At 36.7% G+C, this 19,531-nt stretch overlaps 2 protein-coding genes across 3 annotated transcripts in view; one reads left to right on the plus strand and one right to left on the minus strand.

The window, feature by feature from the left end:
* Positions 1–14,947, plus strand: stat2 (signal transducer and activator of transcription 2). The gene is made up of 24 exons (XM_081379959.1): positions 1–231; positions 1,205–1,336; positions 1,494–1,641; positions 2,677–2,772; positions 2,874–2,966; positions 3,043–3,121; positions 3,208–3,284; positions 4,093–4,244; positions 4,329–4,487; positions 4,569–4,658; positions 5,409–5,468; positions 5,611–5,631; positions 5,718–5,811; positions 5,978–6,025; positions 6,763–6,846; positions 6,949–7,047; positions 7,137–7,272; positions 7,379–7,431; positions 7,528–7,622; positions 7,712–7,851; positions 7,961–8,149; positions 8,520–8,574; positions 9,395–9,456; positions 10,956–14,947. Exons 2-24 carry the CDS (start codon positions 1,206–1,208, stop codon positions 11,327–11,329), a joined length of 2,535 nt encoding a protein of 844 aa, XP_081236085.1. The 5' UTR covers positions 1–231; position 1,205; the 3' UTR covers positions 11,330–14,947.
* The window catches only part of gpr84 (G protein-coupled receptor 84), a 16,876-nt gene continuing 10,396 nt past the window's right edge, over positions 13,052–19,531 (minus strand). The window contains exon 2 of one of the 2 annotated variants that reach the window (XM_081379978.1): positions 13,052–16,252. In XM_081379978.1, coding sequence (XP_081236104.1) covers positions 15,016–16,252 — 1,237 coding nt within the window. In that variant the 3' untranslated portion in view covers positions 13,052–15,015. The remainder of the gene's footprint in view (positions 16,253–19,531) is intronic. The other variant, XM_081379979.1, reaches the window with a different exon arrangement.

Genomic DNA, 19,531 nt, shown 5'->3' on the forward strand with positions numbered 1-19,531 from the left:
GGGTGTGGGCAAAGGTTCATCGCGTTGGAAGCAGAAATGCACAGCAGAGGGAGGGTAATAGAAAAGCCGTCCGTTTCCTGAGAAGCGGTGGAAGTGTGTTTATTTACTCGCCAGCTGATGTTCAGTTCAGTCCAGTGCTGTGTTCTTGTCTTTCCTGTATGCCTGCAAAAGGCGCTTTGTAAAACAAATATTTGAGGATCATTTCTTCAATAGTGTAGACGATTGTTTCAGGTAAGTTATTGATAACCAACTTACATGCTAACGTAACTTATTTACAATGAGGTGCTCATTACTTAGCAACATAAACATCACTATGCTGTCAAATGTCTAGGCCTAGGCTGCTGTTACTGTATATAGTTGCCTTTATCATTATTATGACGAGGTATCACGTTTTGTCCTCACATGATTAGAAACGCAATTCTTGACTCAGTTTTTCCGCTGTTGTTTGAGGAGGAATGTGCAGGTGTGGAGAACTTTATTACTTCTGGTCCAGAGTACATGTAGCCTAATGTTTTTCATTTTTTGGCCCTGTAAACACGTTTACACTCTCACTAGTTTGTTTAATTTGTCTACCAATTTAATACGTGAAATAATTCCAAATCTGTTCCTGTGATGGCAAAGCTGAATTTTCAGCAGCCATTAAAGTCTTCAGTGTCACGTGATCCTTCTGAAATCATTCAAGTGTGCTGACTGACTCTGTACTCAAGAAACATTTCTTCTTATTATTATCAATGTTGATTTCTTTTTAAAGTTCTTTAATTAATTGTTTACTCAAACTTATGTTTTATTTCCATCAAAACAAAATACTTTTCGAAGAATCTCTACAGTGTTTTTCATACAAGAACAATTATTACTTGACAAAAGAAAAAGGTCAGTTTTACAATGGACCTAAAGTGCTAATGAAATTCACAAAAAAATCAGATTCACAGCAAATCAGAAAACTCATTTGACTTTAGATTAAAAAAGAAAATTCACATTGATGAGTCTCATCATATTTTACATTAATAGCATACACTATTATTTTGTGTTCCAACTTCCAAACTCAGAATTTGGAATTTTCTCACCTTGACTTGTATTTGAAAATAACCACTGTTAATGGTGCTTAAGCTCAAGCATCTGACTTAGAGCGAAGAGGTCAGTCCCAGTTCTGTAACAAGGCATCATTTAACCTATCAGCAGACATGAAATCTGTTTTATTTTGTAGGATGACACAGTGGGAGCGATTGCAGCAGTTGGATACAGTGTATTCGCAGAGGGCTTTTGACCTGTACAACGGAGATGAGTTCTCAATGGAAGTGAGACATTTCTTGGCATCCTGGATTGAGGCCCAGGACTGGTGAGTGCAAGAAGTAAAATCTGCAGAATGTTTTTTTTTTATATAACTCTCTATTCCAGAATGTATTAATAACCATGGATAAAGAAATGCAAATAAACTGCATCAAGGAGTGTCAACCTGGCATTACAAGTAATGTGTCTGTCTGTGTGTGTTGCAGGGAGCGTGCTTCTCGGGACTCTTCCCAAGCCGCGTTCCTGTTTCAGGTGCTTTTGGAGAATCTGGACAACCAGTTCAGTCGTTTTGCGCAAGAGAAAGATAGTTTCCTATTGCAGCGTAATTTCAGACGCTACAAACAAAACTTTCAGGTAAGTGTACTTCTGCTGCCAAAAGCATCATTCCTGATGCCCTCCTTGGATTTCTGAAGTCTCCAAAAATAGTAAACATGCTAAACAAAAACTATACTGATAGACTTAAGTCCTGTTCACACCAAGAAAAATAACTATAACCTCAACTACTGCACAGTATGTTATCATCCACACCAATTGACGATAATGTGACGCAAGTAAGTGTGCTGAGAGCATAATTGCAGCACATGCTTTAGGCACAATATGTACGATTGTTGGATTTAAAATATCCAAAAACCACTAGAACAATGTTATTTTGTTGACTGGTGTACTTCCATTATCCCAAATATTTCGACAGTCCTATAAGGTCTGTACTGAGCTAACGCACAGAGTAACGTTATAACATGACTTTCAAGTTTCAACACACTCAAATGTATTTTTAGTATGATTGTTTTCACCTATTAAAACCCCACAGTTTTAGTACATCAAATAAAGTGACCTGTATGAGTAGTAATTCAGCACTTGCAGCTGTTTCATTAGAATAAAATAAAATAATGTGAATTTAAGTGATCAAATGTAACTGTAACTGTTTAACATCCGGCTCCTTCTTGCCTGAACTTGAACTTTGTGTTCAAGTTCAGGCAAGAAGGAGCCAGATGTTAAACGTAACTTTAAAATAAACTTAAACAACAAAACGAAAATTGCAGCAGCGGCTGACTGCGTCATATAAGCATATTAAAAACAGCAACATAAAATGCCCCCGGCTCTGGGCCCTGCCCTGCTTCATACCACAGTAGCGTTAATACAATTTTAATACATTAGCTCATCCATGAGCATGATTTCTGCCTGAGTCCTGTCGGATTGCTTTCCATTGGCTGTAGAGGTGAAGACAGCAACTCCCATGATTCCCATGATTTCATCAACTGGAAAAATTGCTTTTTTTCATTTATATAACTTTATGGTTATAATTATTGTTGTAGTTATGAGCTATTTGGAAAACTGCTGGTTTAATCAGTGACAGCTGTGGGATCATTGGTCACATTATCTTGTTTGCAGAAGTACCAAGAGGAGCCCTATACTCTTGCTGCTATTATCAACTGGTTCCTGGTGAAGGAGAAAGAGATCTTGAATGATGCAGAGCTTGCACAGCAAGTCAGTACCTTAAAGTGTCCATCATAGTCATCATCATCATCATCACTCTTATTATCAACATCACCATCAGCATATTCTGATTCTCTCTCTCAATGTTTCAGGTGCAGACGTTGCAGGTTCAGTCGGTTACAATGGAGTTGGAGAGCCAGAGACAAATGGAAAAGAGATTAAAAGAACTCAAGACCAAAGTAGAGGTGTGTGTGTGTTTGTGTGTATCTGCTTGTATGTGTGTGTTTGTTCAAGAGCATGATTAATTTTTTCTTTTGGCAGGTGATGGAGCACAGCATAAGGTCTTTGGAGGAGCAGCAGGATGAGTTTGATTTTAAATTTCAAACACACAAAATGGACTGTGAGGCTCCACACTTTTAAACACACTGTCCTTGATTTCATTATCTGTCGTGGTATTAATATGTGTGTATGTATATGTGTGTTTAGCTTGCACACAGGAAGAGAAGAACAAGCAAATAGAAGGGCTTCAGAAGATGCTCAATGCACTCGATAAGTGCAGAAAGGTGGGCAAATTGTTTTGTGCACGTCTGATCTATTCTATTCTATTCTATACTATTTAGGGTTATTATTGTTAAAGGGGTGGTTGAGTATGATTTCACTTTTCTAACTTTAGTTAGTGTGTAATTTTGCTGTTTGAGCATAAACAACATCTGCAAAGTTATAACGCTCAAAGTTCAAAGCAAAGGGAGATATTTGCATTTAAAGAAATCGTTTTTTAAGGACTACAACAAACGTCTGGTATGGACTACATGACATTCCTCACGGGTTAGTGACATCACCAACCCTAAAATGTACATAATTTGTACATCTTTGTCTGATTCAGTTTAAACATAAAAGGCAGAACAGTTTCTGTCGTTTTAGTGTGTGTCTGTGTGAGGTAATCGGAGCTGCTAACACACAAGCTCTTGAAACCCCACCCCCTGTGCTGGGAGCAGCAGCTCATTTGCATTTACTTTAACTTTTACATGCTATATAAGAATATTCGTGGGGTATTTTGAGCTAAAACTTCACACACACACACTCTGGGGACATCATAGATTTATTTAACATCTTGTGAAAAGGGCATTATACCACCCCTTTAATTAAACTTAATACTAGAAAAACAGTTTTGTTAATTGACTTACATCTAAATTAAAATATGAATATTACATGAACTAAATGAAAATTAATTGAAACTAACTGAAACAAGGTTAAGTTGAAACACTAAAATTACTAACTGGAATTAAATAAAAACTAAAACTGAAATAAAAAAAAAATGAAACCTAAATAGTAATGTTTCTTGACCCAACTTCTCTCGTATCGTTGTTTTAGAACTTCCTGTCTGATATCACGGCTACGTTGGATGCTGCTGATGGCCTAAGCTCAGTGCTCATAGACGAGGAACTGGTGGACTGGAAGCGGAGACAACAGAAGTCCTGCATTGGGGCTCCTGATGATACAAGTCTGGAACAATTAGAGAAATGGTAACGGCACAAGAATTTCTCTGATCGATTGTCCGTACGAACACCATTTGGATCTGTTTTTAAGCCATTATTGGCCTTTGACAGGTTCACTCAGATTATAGACTGCATGTTCCAGCTGCAGAAGTTCTTACAGAAGCTTGATGAGCTGCTTGGGAAGATGACCTATGCAAATGACCCCATCCCAGTCCTTAAACCCTCTTTAAAGAGTAAAGTGGACACTCTGCTGACTAACCTGATTAAGAGGTATACTCAAACACATACGCAGCATATACATTACTCTCTCTTCATGTATGTACGCTTCATTATTTGTTGGTGTGTTGTTAGCTCATTTGTTGTAGAGACTCAGCCATCCATGCCGCAAGGACGAGGCCCCCTGGTGCTGCGCACAAGTGTCCAGTTCTCAGTCAAAGTCAGGTCAGGCTCTGACATTTCCGCAACATTATACACCACCTGTAAAATAGTGTATACCAGTATTTTTTGTCTTATACTGCTTGGGACAGGGGTATATCCTTTTAAACATTATGAAATTAAGGATATGCACATTCATTTTAGTGTATTGTCTTGTACATAGGACTTAGTCCTTTACTTAGGAACTAAGTACTTTGTGAGGAACCAAGTACTTTTAAATATTTGTGAAAGTGACCTACTCTCCTGCAAATGTCAGTACTGCTTTTGAATAATTGGATCTTTATTATGCATGCACAGACCTGTTTATGTAACCAAATCTTTGTTCCATTTGCGTACATGTGCCTGGTGTGAATGTAATGACTCAAATACAAAGGAAATATTTCGGTTAAGAATTTTTATTTTTCAAATTATGACACACAACCCCAAGCAGAAATTTGTGGCCTAAATACATTGTAGATTTGTGATAAACAAAAAATCACAAATTTACTCAAATTTACTTTAATCAAAGATGTCCCAAGACAAGAATGGGTATTGTTCAAAATCCATGTATTACTTTGATTAAAAAGGTTTTGATCCACTTCAAATGTTGACTTCTTTATTATCTTTAAAAAGAATTCACCCATTTAAGCTTTTCCATATACATATTTTTATCATATATTTTATTTAAAATATTTAGTTTGGATTGTGGAGATAGAAATGCAGAAAAAAATGTTTGCCCTCACAGACCTGAAAGGACAGTCATTCTCCTCTCTACAGGTTCCTGTATAAAGTTCCTGAACTCAACCATGTTATGAAGGTGTCTGTTTCTATTGACAAGTAAGATCACTGTCTCTCTTACTTTGTGAGAATGAGTTTGCTTGTAAGGTTTGTGTGGTTTGATATAGTTTTAAATTAGTCTGTTGGTGGTTAGGACTCTTAGGATTCTTAATCTCATCCCTCTCTCCATCTTTTGTTTCAGCACTGTCTCTCAAATGAAAGGGTGAGTGTTTCCATACACGCATTCTGAACACACACTTCCCTCATCACACCTCCAACCAGAAATTCATGATTATGTGTTTATCGTAGGTTTCGTAGGTTTAATGTGCTGGGCACTTCGAGTAAAGCCCTTAACATGGCTGAGAGTACGAACGGGGGCATGGTCGCTGATTTCAGACATTTGGTGAGTTGATATTAAGTGACGGCACAACATCATCTGAGATATTTATAACTGGGTAGACAATTTGGTCGCGGTATTCCTTTTTTTTTTTTACCAGATTTTAAATATAAAGAGGTAATAAAAAGTTAAAGAATTGTGTATGTGATTTATTTTTTTATTTTTTTCACAGACGTTGAAAGATCAGAAAGTTGGTGGTGGAGGAAAAGGAATCAATGATGTGAGTTTAAGGAGATTGTTAATAATATTTGCTAGAAACTACATTGCTGCACGTAGTAAACATAAAACCAGCAGTTAATAACAGAAACAAAACTGTTTCAATAGAGTCAATACTGATTAAGGGTGTTTCCACATCTGTAGATCTTTTGCTTTGTTCCAAAACACGGACCTTAATCGTTACAATATTGCATTTCTCCTTGGTTTGATTTGCTTTCACTTGGTGCATTTCAAAACTTACCCAAAATGTGTTTATGCAAGTCACATGTGCATAAAACTGTTCTTTCATTGGTCAGTGCACCTGTTTATTATCTGGGATTCCGTTCAAAGCGGTCAGCCATCAAGATGGATTGACAAGACTTGACTAGCTGTCGTTAAACACACATAAACCAATGTATATAAGGCTTGATTCCCACTCTTAACTGATACAGCTCGATTTGTTGGTACATTGAGTCGGATTGATTTTTCACCACAAGCAAACTATTTTCATATATGCCTAATGAACTGAACTATGGTAGAAAATGTGCCAAGTTCTGAAACAAGCAGTCAAAATGAGCCAGGTGTGAAAACATCCTAGAGTTACTCCTAATAAAACAAATTTGATTACAGTCCTGAAGATAATAATTCCACAAAATAGTTTATTTCCTTATTATTATTTACTATTATTGAGTGACCAACTAATAAGTAGAGTTCTGTTTGTTTGTATGTATGTGTATAAATCTTGTTGTGTGTTTCCTGCAGCTATCTCTGAGTGTGACTGAAGAACTACACAATATAAACTTTCAGACGCAGTTTGACTATCAAGGCCTGTCTGTCTCTTTGGAGGTGAGATGTCTTTTCCTCATTCAAAGCATTCTCAGGGAAGTTTGAACATTCCAGAGATTTGGCTCTATAATTTTTATAACCATACTTCCTTTTTTCTTTCAGACCTCTTCTCTTCCTGTTGTGGTGATTTCAAACTCCAGTCAGCAGCAGAGCGCCTGGGCGTCTGTTCTATGGTTCAACATGCTCTGTTTAGATCCCAAGGTCAGGAGCAGGAGTTACTCTTGGATAATAATTAGCCTTCATCATCATAAAAGAATCTGTTTTTTAATTATTATTATTTGCATCACTAGAACATCAAGTTTTTTGAAGGCTCTCCTCCGGCCTCCTGGGCACAGTTTGGGGAAATGCTGAGTTGGCAGTTTCTCTCCTCTGGGAAGCGTGGTCTAGACAGTGACCAGTTGGAAACTCTCGCCATCAAGCTCTTTGGTATACACACATCAACCCCTTTCATGCATTAGACCATATTATGTAAAGTAATATTAAGGCCATAAAGTAATCTGGTGTTTGTTAATGATGTAATATTTCTTATCAGGTAAACAACAGAGCTATGACAACTGTACGATACCCTGGGCCAAGTTCAGTAAGGTAAGAACAGAAAAACACAGTTATGTAGCTCTTTGTGAAATGCCTGATATTGACACGAGTGTTTTGTTTACTCATTGTTGTCTGTGTGTGTTTTAGGAGAACCTCCCTGATACAAACTTCACCCTGTGGGTGTGGCTGGATGGAATTCTAAACCTGGTTAAAGGCTACTTGTCAGACCTGTGGAGTGATGGGTATGAATCCTATAGATAGACTGTGAAAATCAAGTTTTCAACACAAAAAAGTGTGTTTTATTTCAACACAAGTATGTTTGTTTCTGTAGCTCTATAATGGGTTTCGTCAGCAAGGGGAAGGAGAGAGTTTTACTGAAGAAGAAGCAGAACGGCACTTTCCTGTTGCGTTTTAGCGAAAGTATCAAAGATGGTGGAATCACATTCAGCTGGGTGCAGTACTCTAACAATGGTAAAACATGTCATAAAAAGATATACTTCTCTAAGACATTGTTCAATCTCTGAAATCACAAAGCCCAGTGAATGTCAGACTGAATACACACCTTTTTTTTTTTTGTTAGGCAATCCGAGTGTGCATACAGTGAAGCCATTTACCAGTACTGACCTGAAGCAGATTGCTTTACCTGAGATCATCTCCAACTTTCAGATGATGGTAGCAGAAAACGTTCCAGTTAACCCACTGTGTTACCTTTACCCAAACACTCCTAAAGACCAGGCCTTTGGCAAATACTACAGTAAAAAGACTGGAGGTGAATTATTTATTGAGAATGTGGTGCATTTTAAGTCTAATTAAGGGAGGCATACATTGTATTTTTATGGGCATTTATTTAGTTTGGTGTTTACCTAATGGCAACCGCTATTTACAACTTTCACTATTAGGGTCACAAAAAAGGTCAACTTAGATTTGAACTGGGAAAGGCTTTTGCTCAATTTATGTTACTGCTAAAAACAGCTGTATATACATTCACACAGCCATGTAAAAATGATGTTAGATTTATTTTTCCAAAAGGAATATATAATATATTTCTTCCCAGCTCGCACTTGAGCTAATGTAGAATGTAATAAAAGCTTTGCTTATGCTGTATTTAATTTTCTTGATCTTGTTATGTTTTGTTTCAGAGGATAATCCGTACCTGAGGTACCTCAAAACCAAACTGGTTTTTGTCTCTAAAGAGTAAGTCCTGTTTTGATTGTTTATTGGTTTATATTTGTGTGTTGTGTGCATGCAAATAATTTCAAAAGCGTGTGCGGTTGTGTGCTATAGGTAATATTTGTGACAGTGCACATGTGCTGGATATACTGCTGGTGTTTAATGCATTAATCATATTGTATGATGTTATGATGAGGTTTAAGTTCATATTGTGGGCTGGGTGATATAGTGGGGGAAAAAAATACGTTTTTCCGCCTTTCAGTGATATATACTGATAAGATTTTTTTTTCTCATTTCAACTGAAAGGATTACTACTAAAAATATTTTCTCATCACATCAACCAAACAGCCACTTTAGCTAAGACGTAATGCAAGTAAAATACAGTAAAAAAATGATTTTAACATTCAGTTTTGAGGTGGTACTAGATTAGTAAAGGTGAAAATATTTCCCTTGTCTGCATTCCGCTCCGGCTCGCAGACAGTGTGTGTGAGACGTCATTTTTGTCATCAGCACCGTCCTCTGATGTCCGCGAGAGGGAGCAGAACGTGGAAAATAAAGTATATCTGGGCCTTAAGAACAAGATGTACCTTGCCATACTTTTTATCACTGCCTGTGTAGAGGTAATGCAGGTTAACACTAGATGTCGTGATGACGTGAGGGTCGCATTGTGGCCTAACAGAATTCATAAAGTTACAACAATACCGTATTATTTGGGCAAAAGTCTACCATACATGTGATGTAATGAAGTTTATAAGCGAACAGTTATGCTGTAAGATTATGGTACGAGTAGACACTGAGATGGCTGTTCTGCTGGTTTACTGGAGTGCTCTGTGCTTGGTTGCAGTAGGAACGGATGTACAAGCGTCGGAGAGGGGCCAGTGTCTGACCTGTCCCCACAGGACAGAGGTGAGTCCTGCCTCCACTGCCCCTCCGAATCTAATCGGCTCAACCTACCTCTCACTCACTGGATTTTCACCAGATGTGTCTTGGTGGCAAAACGCTTTCTGATAAATAGAATGTATAATGAAAAGCCTTTATAAATGCTTCTCTTTCATTCAGAGGCTCAATCAAGTCCAAAAACTTGTTAAGATTCTCTCTTTCCTACTCTTCCTAACCAAGTGCATTTGATTGACATTGATCAAAGGGACCTTCTGTGTGTGTGGTGGTGGGCTGTGACTGTGGTTTTTCTGTTTCAATAACACAAATCTAACCATTTCAGTATCACTGATGTATGTGAATGGAAGCTTGAGGTTGCATGTGTAAGGAGGGATGCTGTTTTGTCTAAATAATTTAATAGTAAAACACAAAAACTACCATGTTTATAGTAGTATGAAAAATGAGTATTCATTTTGAGATCTGCTAAAGATTACATTACACGTTTTATTAAATCATTATCGTTTTTAAAGATTTAACTTTTTTTGGCATGTAGCATGTCACATGTAGGGATGAACCAAGATTGATAAGTGGTTTCCCCCTCCATGTTATGGCCGATAACTGATTAATAGCCGATATTAAAATTCTCCACTGTTTTGTCTAAATTGATAGCAAAACATAAAACGACAATGAGTATAAAAATGGATTTGAGATTTGCTAAATATTAGGCTACATTTTAACATTGTTATTCATTTTTTTTGCGTTTTTGAAGATGAACTTTAAGTGAGCATTAGATGACGGAAAATGTAATCTAAATGTACAAATAGGGGAAATAAGCAATAAAATATCCGGTCCCACTTAGTATTAAGTGGCATTAAGTACTATGTACTTACATCAAAAAATAAGTACAATGTACTTATTGTGTTCATGTTGTATTGTAAAACACTTTTGCTGCTATTGAGGTGTGATACGGGTAAGGTTATGGACAGGTGTGGTGGATTGGGTAGGTTTAAGGTGTTAGGGAATTGTCAACTGTGTAATTACAAATGTAACTACATAAATTAATTACAGCTGTAATTACATGCAGGAATTTTTAAAATGTAAGTAGGCTACAATGTAGTTACACAATAAGTACATTGTATCAAATTATTAATTTCAATGTAAGTACATGCAAGTACATAGTACTTAAAGCCACTTAATATAAAGTGGGACCAAATATCCACTCTTTGATAAAAAAAAAAAACTTATATCGACTAAAAAACACTCTTAAAAATAAAGTTTTTTTTTTAATCGCCATGTATAGTTCCACGAAGAACCTTTAACATCCATGGAACCTTTTCATCACTCAAAAAGGTTTATAAGATTATATAAAATGTAAAATGATCCCAAATGTTCTTCTGTGGCATCACTGTGAAAACCTTTATTTTTAAGAGTGAAGTTAAATAGCATCAAATAAGTTGTTGTTATTGTAATGCAGTTATTGGGTTTCTAACATGTCTCTCTTGCTGTGTCATCTCCTTCATCTTTGAAAGATCCTCCTTCTTTTTCTGAGGCGGGTGATGACGTCAGCATGCTCCAGTGGCCTGAGAATTCTCCAATGCTCTCCAGCTCTACCATTGATTCATTTTTGCTTAACAGCATATTGGACATTGATTGCGAGAGTACTTCTCAAGATTCATTTCCTCAACTTGATCCCCACATTTCTTCACCATGCTTCCAACAAAACATTTTAGAGAATAGCATGGATATCCTTATAGAAGCAGTCTCTCCAGACACTGATGTTCATCACACATTGCAAGAGTTTCTAAACAATCAAAACGTCCTATATAGCTTAGAGCATTCTACACCAGAGGACATCCATGGTTTTCAAGACCTTGGCTATCCTAGCATGCCGCTGACCCCCTGAATTTGATTCATGACCCGTGAGGTTAGCCAAAACGTAGGTCTGTCAAGCCATATAATGTTTTCCGTAGTTCTGTTTTATGTTGTAAATAAGTATCAAGTAGAGATGCAAAATACTAAGCTTATTACTTCATTTTCTTTACTGATTTCATTATTTCTTCATCCAGTTAATCTGTAAATCTGCATGTCTGCTCATCCATTTATCTGTTACTTGCGTCTCTATTCTCAGAGTAAAGCCTTTGACTAGGCGTAGATGCCCATCCAAGTCCAAAAAAACTTTGGAATGAGATCTGACCCTACCATTCGTTTGCTGCTACTAAATATTTGTCCCTATAAAATAAAGCTGGAAAATTTGTTTTATTGATAATAATTCGAACAATATCAGAGCATATTTGTCTTAGGTGAATAGCACATTTGTTTAGAGATCTTAGAGTTGAATTTTTATGTAAAAAAAAAAGTAATAATACATATTTCATATTTGATTCAAGTATTGATCATGCTTTTATGGTCCAAGTAAATGATTACCTTTTATGCAGGTTGGAATGACAGTTTGTATTCTTCTGTTCGAATAAACTGGGCCTTACTGGATGGAGATAATTTGATAGTGAAAGCGATATACTTTATTAATGTGTCAAACACCTTTAGTAATGTGAATCGGGCAGCATGAGCTAATGTTTTAAAAAGCATCTCATGTCTGTGGTCGGATTTCTCAGTGCGAACAAAGCAGTGAAACCAGTGGAAGTTTTAAAAAGTGGGAAAACACTGGGAAAATGTCTTTGCATTTTAAAAAAGAGCACTTTAAAAGAGATACAGTGCTTGGATTAAATGTTATCATTTACATTTAAAGGCACCAACGTTGACTACTATGGTTGTAGTCTTTTAATAGTAAAACAAGTTTATTCTTGCTGCATTGCACTAAATTCTACCTTAAAATTTATCTTTGTGTAAAAAACATTTAATGTAAATGATGAATGTCTGATCACTGTTTTTTGATGAACAGGACATGTTTTTTTTTTATTCTAGGATTCGAGGCACTTTTTTGGTCTTTTTTGATCCTTTTCTATTTTGTAAAACCACTATTGAGACTAGAAAAGTACCCGAATGCTTTGCTTTTGCATTCCCCCTGAGATCTGCTTTATCTTGTTGGAGGGAACACTTTATATTTGTTTTTAATTTCTTTATAATATCTTTTATCTGAATTACACTGTACGAGTATACGAAGAGTAGTACTGTGTTGTTGATGACAGAAAAATGCAATTGAATGGAAATTTGTAAGAACGGAATGCTTCTGATTTCTTGCAAAACTAAATGATTTTTTTTTGTGTGTTTTGTGTAAAAAGGTTTGCAGAGAAAAGGTTCTGTATGTGTTCATCCAACTGAATCTGTTTGGTACCGAAGAAGTTTAGACAGTCTCTGAAATCATTTAGAGAGAAAAAAATGGTCCAAATGAATGTTTCTTTTGCTCTCTTTTTCCCTGAAATGACATACCAAGTCATAGCAATTAAATCGCTTTATCATGCAGAATAATTTAGTTACCCCATGAGTACTTCTGTTAAATTTTTTACTTTGTTTCAAATGCATGTTACCATGTTTTGTATACACTGTCATTGTCCAAGAAAATAAACCATACTGTAGTTTGTTTTGTATCTGAGTGCCAGACTTTTTATGGGTAAATGTGTTAACGATGGTGCAATGTTCTCCAATAAAACATCTAATGAGAGATATAGGGCTGTCATGATGTCTTTTTTTTATTGAAAACCATGAGACTTTATCTGATCAGGCAAACTGCTTTATAGACTCATAACAGAGTGATGAGATATTGTGTTAACAAGTTGGGCAAAATTAGATCTGTCACATGTTCCACTGTACGCACGCATTTCATATACACTTGCAAACTAGATTTGGAATTGGTGTATTATGACTTTTTAAACATTGAATCCACAAATAATATAATAACCAACTATTGTGGGCCATTTTGGGATGATCCATGAGCATGATACCCAGTATTTTGACCTCCAATTTCTAAATTCAATTTGACCTCAGCTTTGACGTCATATGTGTTATAGGTCTTCATTTGTTGCAGTGTTAGGAATTTTTACAGATTAGACAGTCGGGAACACTTGTCTGGACTTGTGAAATTTATGGTTTTGTATATGTGTGTAAGTTCAGCACAAAAAAAAAGAGGAAGATGACATGAGATAATAATATATAATAAATAAAATTGGACTTTTTTGTCTCTATTTACAGAACCACACAGGAAAGAAAAGGAATGGGATCGGGACAAACTTTCCCAGACAGCAACATAGTGTCGGCCCAGATCCGGTACAAATGTATTCCACACACCAGACACTATGTTGCTATCTTAGTTGACTTTGGGACTTTGATTAGCCAGCAGCTCATATACAGTCAAACCAAAATTTATTCAGACACCTTCAACATTTCTTACATTATCAGTTTAATCGCTATAGTTTAGAAAATGGTAATAAATTATGACAAGAACTCGTTATCAAATCACTGGTTTTGGTCATCCTTCTGTTAGACTGTTTCAGAAAAGAATTAGGTTGAATAGCTGTCAGCTGTTAAATTTAGGTTCACAGTTAGATAATACCAATTTAGGTCAACCAATTACGAAGAATTGCTTAATTTTGTTCAGTCTGTGGCGTAAAAAGTTCGCATTGGCAATTTAAGAAAAAACACTTAAACAAAACATGGTCAGGTCAAAGTGTCTGAATAATTTTTGGTCCCAAATTTTTATAATTTTTACTGGTAGCCCACTGTATGAAGAATTTTTGGGTATAATATGTCACAGTTTACTTTATTTTGCTATCCTCACTTACAATAAATGAGCTATAGTGTCCTGCACCCACTAGTAAAAAAATATAAAAAATTATATCTGGTGTCTGAATAATTTTTGGTTTGACTATGTCACAACAAGCAAGAGCGTATATGTATGTAATTTTTGCTGACTTTACATTTTAATTTACTTTATTTCAAAAGAAGCAATTCAGAAAAATCACAATACATGAGTTATCTTTTTTGTTTTAATTGTAGAACACTGACATGATGTGCAACACATATTAAAAAATTCAACCTCTAATTTCATATGTTAGAGGTCCAGCTTAAACAGTATATATCAAAACAGAAACACCACAGGAAGCAAAAGAGGACAAGAAACTCTTGTGGTTTCATATATGAGGTAATAAATGAAGCAGAGGGTCATGTCTGTTCTTGTTTCCTCCATCACCCCGCTTTAAATGTTCATTTGTGCGTGAGGTAACAAATGTTCATGTTATTATGAATCATGTGGTGGTGGCACACATAGTTATTACTCTGCCTATGTGCAATCAGTAAAAAAGAGGAAATAAGAGAAATTTTGTGCTTTTGCAGTGAAAAGCCACATGACACGTTTTCTTTCCAATCTTTGATAGAGCTGGAAAATCCCAATGCTTAAAAAAAGAAATGCTTACGGGCCATTACTAGCTAAAATTTAAAGTGCAAGCTCTCTGACAACATAAAAAGTGAATGGAAAATAAAACGGAATATAACTAGGCTACATGAAAATACACAGCTGTTGGAACTGAACAAAGAGAAACCTGAGAACTGTGATGTTCTCCTCAGAATAAATATACAATGAGTGCATCTCCATATTTCAGTCATATTCAGATTAAAATTAATTCATTATCGCGTATCTTATATTGTGTACCAACGGTTTCTCCATATCCAGGTTAGTGGATGTAAAGCTTTGCCTAGCAGGTCTTTGTAGGCCTGGTTAAACTGCCGGTTCATGGCTGCATACAACAACGGGTTAATGCAACTATTTAACCAAGTAAGGTTTGCACAAAACATATGAACGACCTGTGGTGCGCGATTTGCCTTATCGGCAACATTTAGCAGCAGAAATGGTGCAAAGCATCCGACAAAACACAAAAAGACTGTGAAACACATCCGAGTCACGCGTTTAAATTCATTGTCCTCTCCTGAGTTGGCAGCTGGAGTGATCTGGATTGCTACCGGAGCTGGTTTAGAAGATGTTTCTACCCCATTTGAGGAACTCTGAATTGTACTTATGGAGTTGTTTGACTCTTGTGTGGTTGTGTGGCCTTCTTGCGCTCTATTCTTATGCTGCTCTGCTCCCGCCCCTTCATTGTTGATCTCACAGCTTTGAGTTGTTTGAGTTGATGAGGCTCCAGCACTGATCCCGCTGTCATCCGTCGTCCCTTCGGCTTCAGCCCTCTTGCGTTTTGATGAGCGCCGACTGGGCCTGTACTTCAGGAAAGCCTTGGCGGCTACGCTCACCTTGCGGTAGATCAGAAAGTAGAAAAGACCCACACAACCAAGGCCCAGGAAGAAGTACATGAAAAGCAGCACGGTGGTGTAGGGCCGGCCCTTAGTGCGGTGAAAACTGCAAGTGCACACTTGCGGGGCGAACACGTAGACGGGCCAAAGTGGGGCGAAACTGACCAGACCCAGTACCCAGGAGGAGATGACGAGCACCGCCACTCCACGGTGGGACAGGAGCAGACGGGCACAGCGAGTAGTGCGATGCGCGACAACCAGGTAACGGCTCATTGCGATGAGGCATAATGTTATAATGGACACGCTGTTGGACAGGAACAGTAGGAGTCCAAACATCTGGCACCATGTGGCTCCGCCCCTCCAGTGCAGGTGCAGATACGAGTCAACACTGACAGGTTGGAGCATGGTGCAGTATAGGAGGTCAGCGAAGGCAAGATTTACTATGAGAACATTGAAACGTGTCCTCAGGTTGACATCAGTAGCAAAGGCGAGCACCGTCAGAATATTCCCTATGGTTCCTACAATGGTCACAGCCGATCCCAAGAAGACGCCAAAATAACGATAGCCCTCTACAGAGGGCGACGCACAAGAAAAGGAATCATTTCTCAGATAATCGGTGTCGTTCCACATCCTAAAAAGAAACGAGACGTTAAGCTCATCAAATATCAATGTAACATCCACGTGGCCTCAAAGCACACTTCTGAATCACAAACAACCTGGTTATGCATAAATGTTTTATTGACTACATTTCACTTTAAGGGCTGCTGGTTTCATTATTCTTCGTGAACCTGTGGCTGGATGCCGCAATTTAAGGTCACTATATACCACATCCTGTTGCCTTTAAAACTTCTGAAATCTCAAAATACACTGCTCACTTCAAAACTGCCACACTTCAACACTGCCACACTTCAACATTTGAGCTAAATGGACAACAAATGTGGAGATTTTTGCCCCGAAATCACATTTACATACACATTTAATTACATTTTTTCACACACACAAAAAAGACATTCCACTGTCAGTTAAATTAATTAGGCTAGATATTACATGTAATTTGGTAGTAAAACAAATTTATAAAGTGTCATTTTATTGGTGCAAATATGAGTAGGCTATGTGTATTTTGTACAACATTTTCAACTGCTTTGTATCACTCAATTGGAAGCACCACAATTGTAAATTGTGTCTTCTGTTACATGGGACTACTGACCAGACATTTAGAAGTTTATTTAAAAAGTATTGAAAATCAAAATAAAGCTCTGTAAAGATGCATATCTGTTAAAGGGGTAAATCTATGGAATAATTGTAATAAGAAATTAAAATTGTGTACTTCTCTCTGTAATTTCAAGAAAATGTTTAAAAACAAGGTGATAAATAATTATATAACTCAATATAAATAATTTGTGTCTGTCATATGTAAACTACTGAAATAATATCTGATATACACCTTTGTAGGCCTAATCATTTATGTAAATTTTGGAAATTGTCTTATGTAACTGTTTGTTTATTTTGTATGAATCAACCCAGAGAGGAAAGTGATGCTCATTAAATAATTATGTATAAAGGGTAGGCATAAGCAGCATATGCTTCAGCCTACAGCTTTTCGGTTATTAGCCTATGTATATTTTTTTTACTATGGGACATTATCTGTGAGGGCCGACATTTATTATTTAATTTTTTTTAATTGTTGAAAATATTGCAATTGTGGGTATTTGGAAAGGCCCATGGTCAATAGGTGTGTTCGATTTAAAGTGCCGCTTCAAGTTAAACACAAGGCTGATGATTACCCACTCTCGTCCGGATCACAGAAATATTCAGAACAACATCGCTCTTTATTTCTTAGTAAGTTGTAAAATTATTTATCCTTTAGTTATCTCTCATTAGATTAGAGTAAATTATTTTGGTGTGCTTAACTCAGGAAATTATAGGGATGGGCAGGTTCACCCAACATTTTAATTAAGATATTTTGATGAACCAAACAGAACACTTAAACATTTTTCTACAGAAGAAAGTAGGGGAGGGCAGGGCACAACGTAACATGGGGCTAGTTGTAACCGTTGTAACACGCTTGTTTTAAAGGTCCCGTATTATGCCCCTTTTCACAAGATGTAAAATAAGTCTCTGATGTCCCCAGAGTGTGTATGTGAAGTTTCAGCTCAAAATACCCAACAGATCATTTTTTACAGCGTTTAAATTGTCATTTTTTGGGGCTCAGAAAAACGCGCTGTTTTAGTGTGTGCCCTTTAAATGCAAATGAGCTGCTGCTGGACGGCACAGGGGGCGGAGCTTCATGAGCTCGCGCTCAGTCTCTCAGGACAATATCACCTCACGGAATGATGATAATATCAGAAACTCTCAGTAATGGCGTTCATTTCGAGTCGGACAATAATCCCTACAGAGTCAGAGTGCTGTATAGAGATGGAACAGGTATAGTTTAGTAGTTTAATTACGGTTATTATAACGTATTTGTCATCTGCTTGTATGTAGGCCTATCCATTATATATTAATAGCCTACAAGTCTGCTGTCTGAATGATGATCAAATGAGTTTAATGAAGTTTATTGTACATCACACAAAAGATGAAGTGTCAGTTTTACTTCAGAAAATCACCGTAAGAGCTGAGTAAACACAGTAAGTTATAAGAAGTGCGGTTCTAGTGACGTCATTAAAGAAGGAAGTAGAGGGATGGTCCAAACGAGCCGTTCGATGTAGGCGACTTCTGTTAAATAAAATATCTTGCTTGGCATTGAACTTTGAGCTTTATAATTTCACAGATATTACTTATGCTCTAACAGCAACATTACACACTAACTAAAGTTTGAAACATGGGATCATGAAGAACGGGACCTTTAAATACTTCCGCACATGCTTGGATGACGAAACTTTGTGTAGGCGGGAAAGTTGCAACACTTTTTGCATTTCTCTCAGAGACTATTTGGAGTAGACCAACCAAATTTGTATATATTAAACTTGCATCTGTCTGCTAATTACCCTTACCATTTAAAGATGATTATATATGACATATCGTTCACAGTATTTATTTGAATGGAAGAAGTCAGATGTTGCAACTGACCCCGACCCAGGGGACGGTTGCAACACGTTAAAAATACCTTAAATTTCTCTAATTAATTTTAGCTTTTTGTCTTAATGATCATATAATTCTGAAAATATTAACTTTTTTAGGCCTACTATAATATTATAGTATTATGTATTTCAATAATATTATTGTAGCCTATAATTTATTTATTTAGTCATATTTATCAAATAACAGTTATTGAGTTTTGTTTGTGTATGTGTAAAACATAGGCCTACACAGATTCAGTGTGCAGGAATTACAGATGATATTCAATCTCTCCATATTTCAGTGTCAGACATGAAGAATTGAACAATTTGCAATGCAACAAACCTTTATTAAACACGCAATTTATAACTTGTTGCAACCGTCCCCGACCCTATCAGCCATGACAGAACATCATATATTCCTGCTAGACACACTGACTTTGACACATGCTAACCATGTCACTTAGAAGTCAACAAAACAATAATTCAAACTAAGTAAGTTTTGATTAATTCATACAAAATGTCTGGACAGACAAAAATACATCTCATGAAAAAAAATTACTTTCATACCTCCAAAATAAGTTTTGTTCAATAAATGCAGCAGCAGATGTTGAATATGTCTACTGTCTTTTTGGTGGGGGGAGGGTCTAACTGTGCATGTTCAGTATGAGTGTAATCACTCTAGCTTGTTTCTGATTGGAGAGAAATGACATGTTGCAATCATCCCTGTTGCAACTGTCCCCGGTCTCCCCTATTTACTAGTTGCCATATCAACACTATATAGAGAAACATTTTTGGAAGATATCCATAGACATTTATTAAACCATAGCAAAAGTAAATTTCATACTTAAGTT

The sequence above is a fragment of the Scardinius erythrophthalmus genome, assembly GCF_964197995.2.
Source record: "Scardinius erythrophthalmus genome assembly, chromosome: 12".
Lineage (NCBI taxonomy): Eukaryota > Metazoa > Chordata > Actinopteri > Cypriniformes > Leuciscidae > Scardinius > Scardinius erythrophthalmus.

Excerpts from the sequence above, each read along its gene's own strand:
- stat2 (XM_081379959.1), top strand. The coding sequence starts at position 1,206 with ATGACACAGTGGGAGCGATTGCAGCAGTTGGATACAGTGTATTCGCAG. Across the intron at positions 4,659-5,408 it reads CAGTTCTCAGTCAAAGTCAG|GTTCCTGTATAAAGTTCCTG; the intron begins GTCAGGCTCTGA and ends TCCTCTCTACAG. Across the intron at positions 8,150-8,519 it reads CTACAGTAAAAAGACTGGAG|AGGATAATCCGTACCTGAGG; the intron begins GTGAATTATTTA and ends GTTTTGTTTCAG.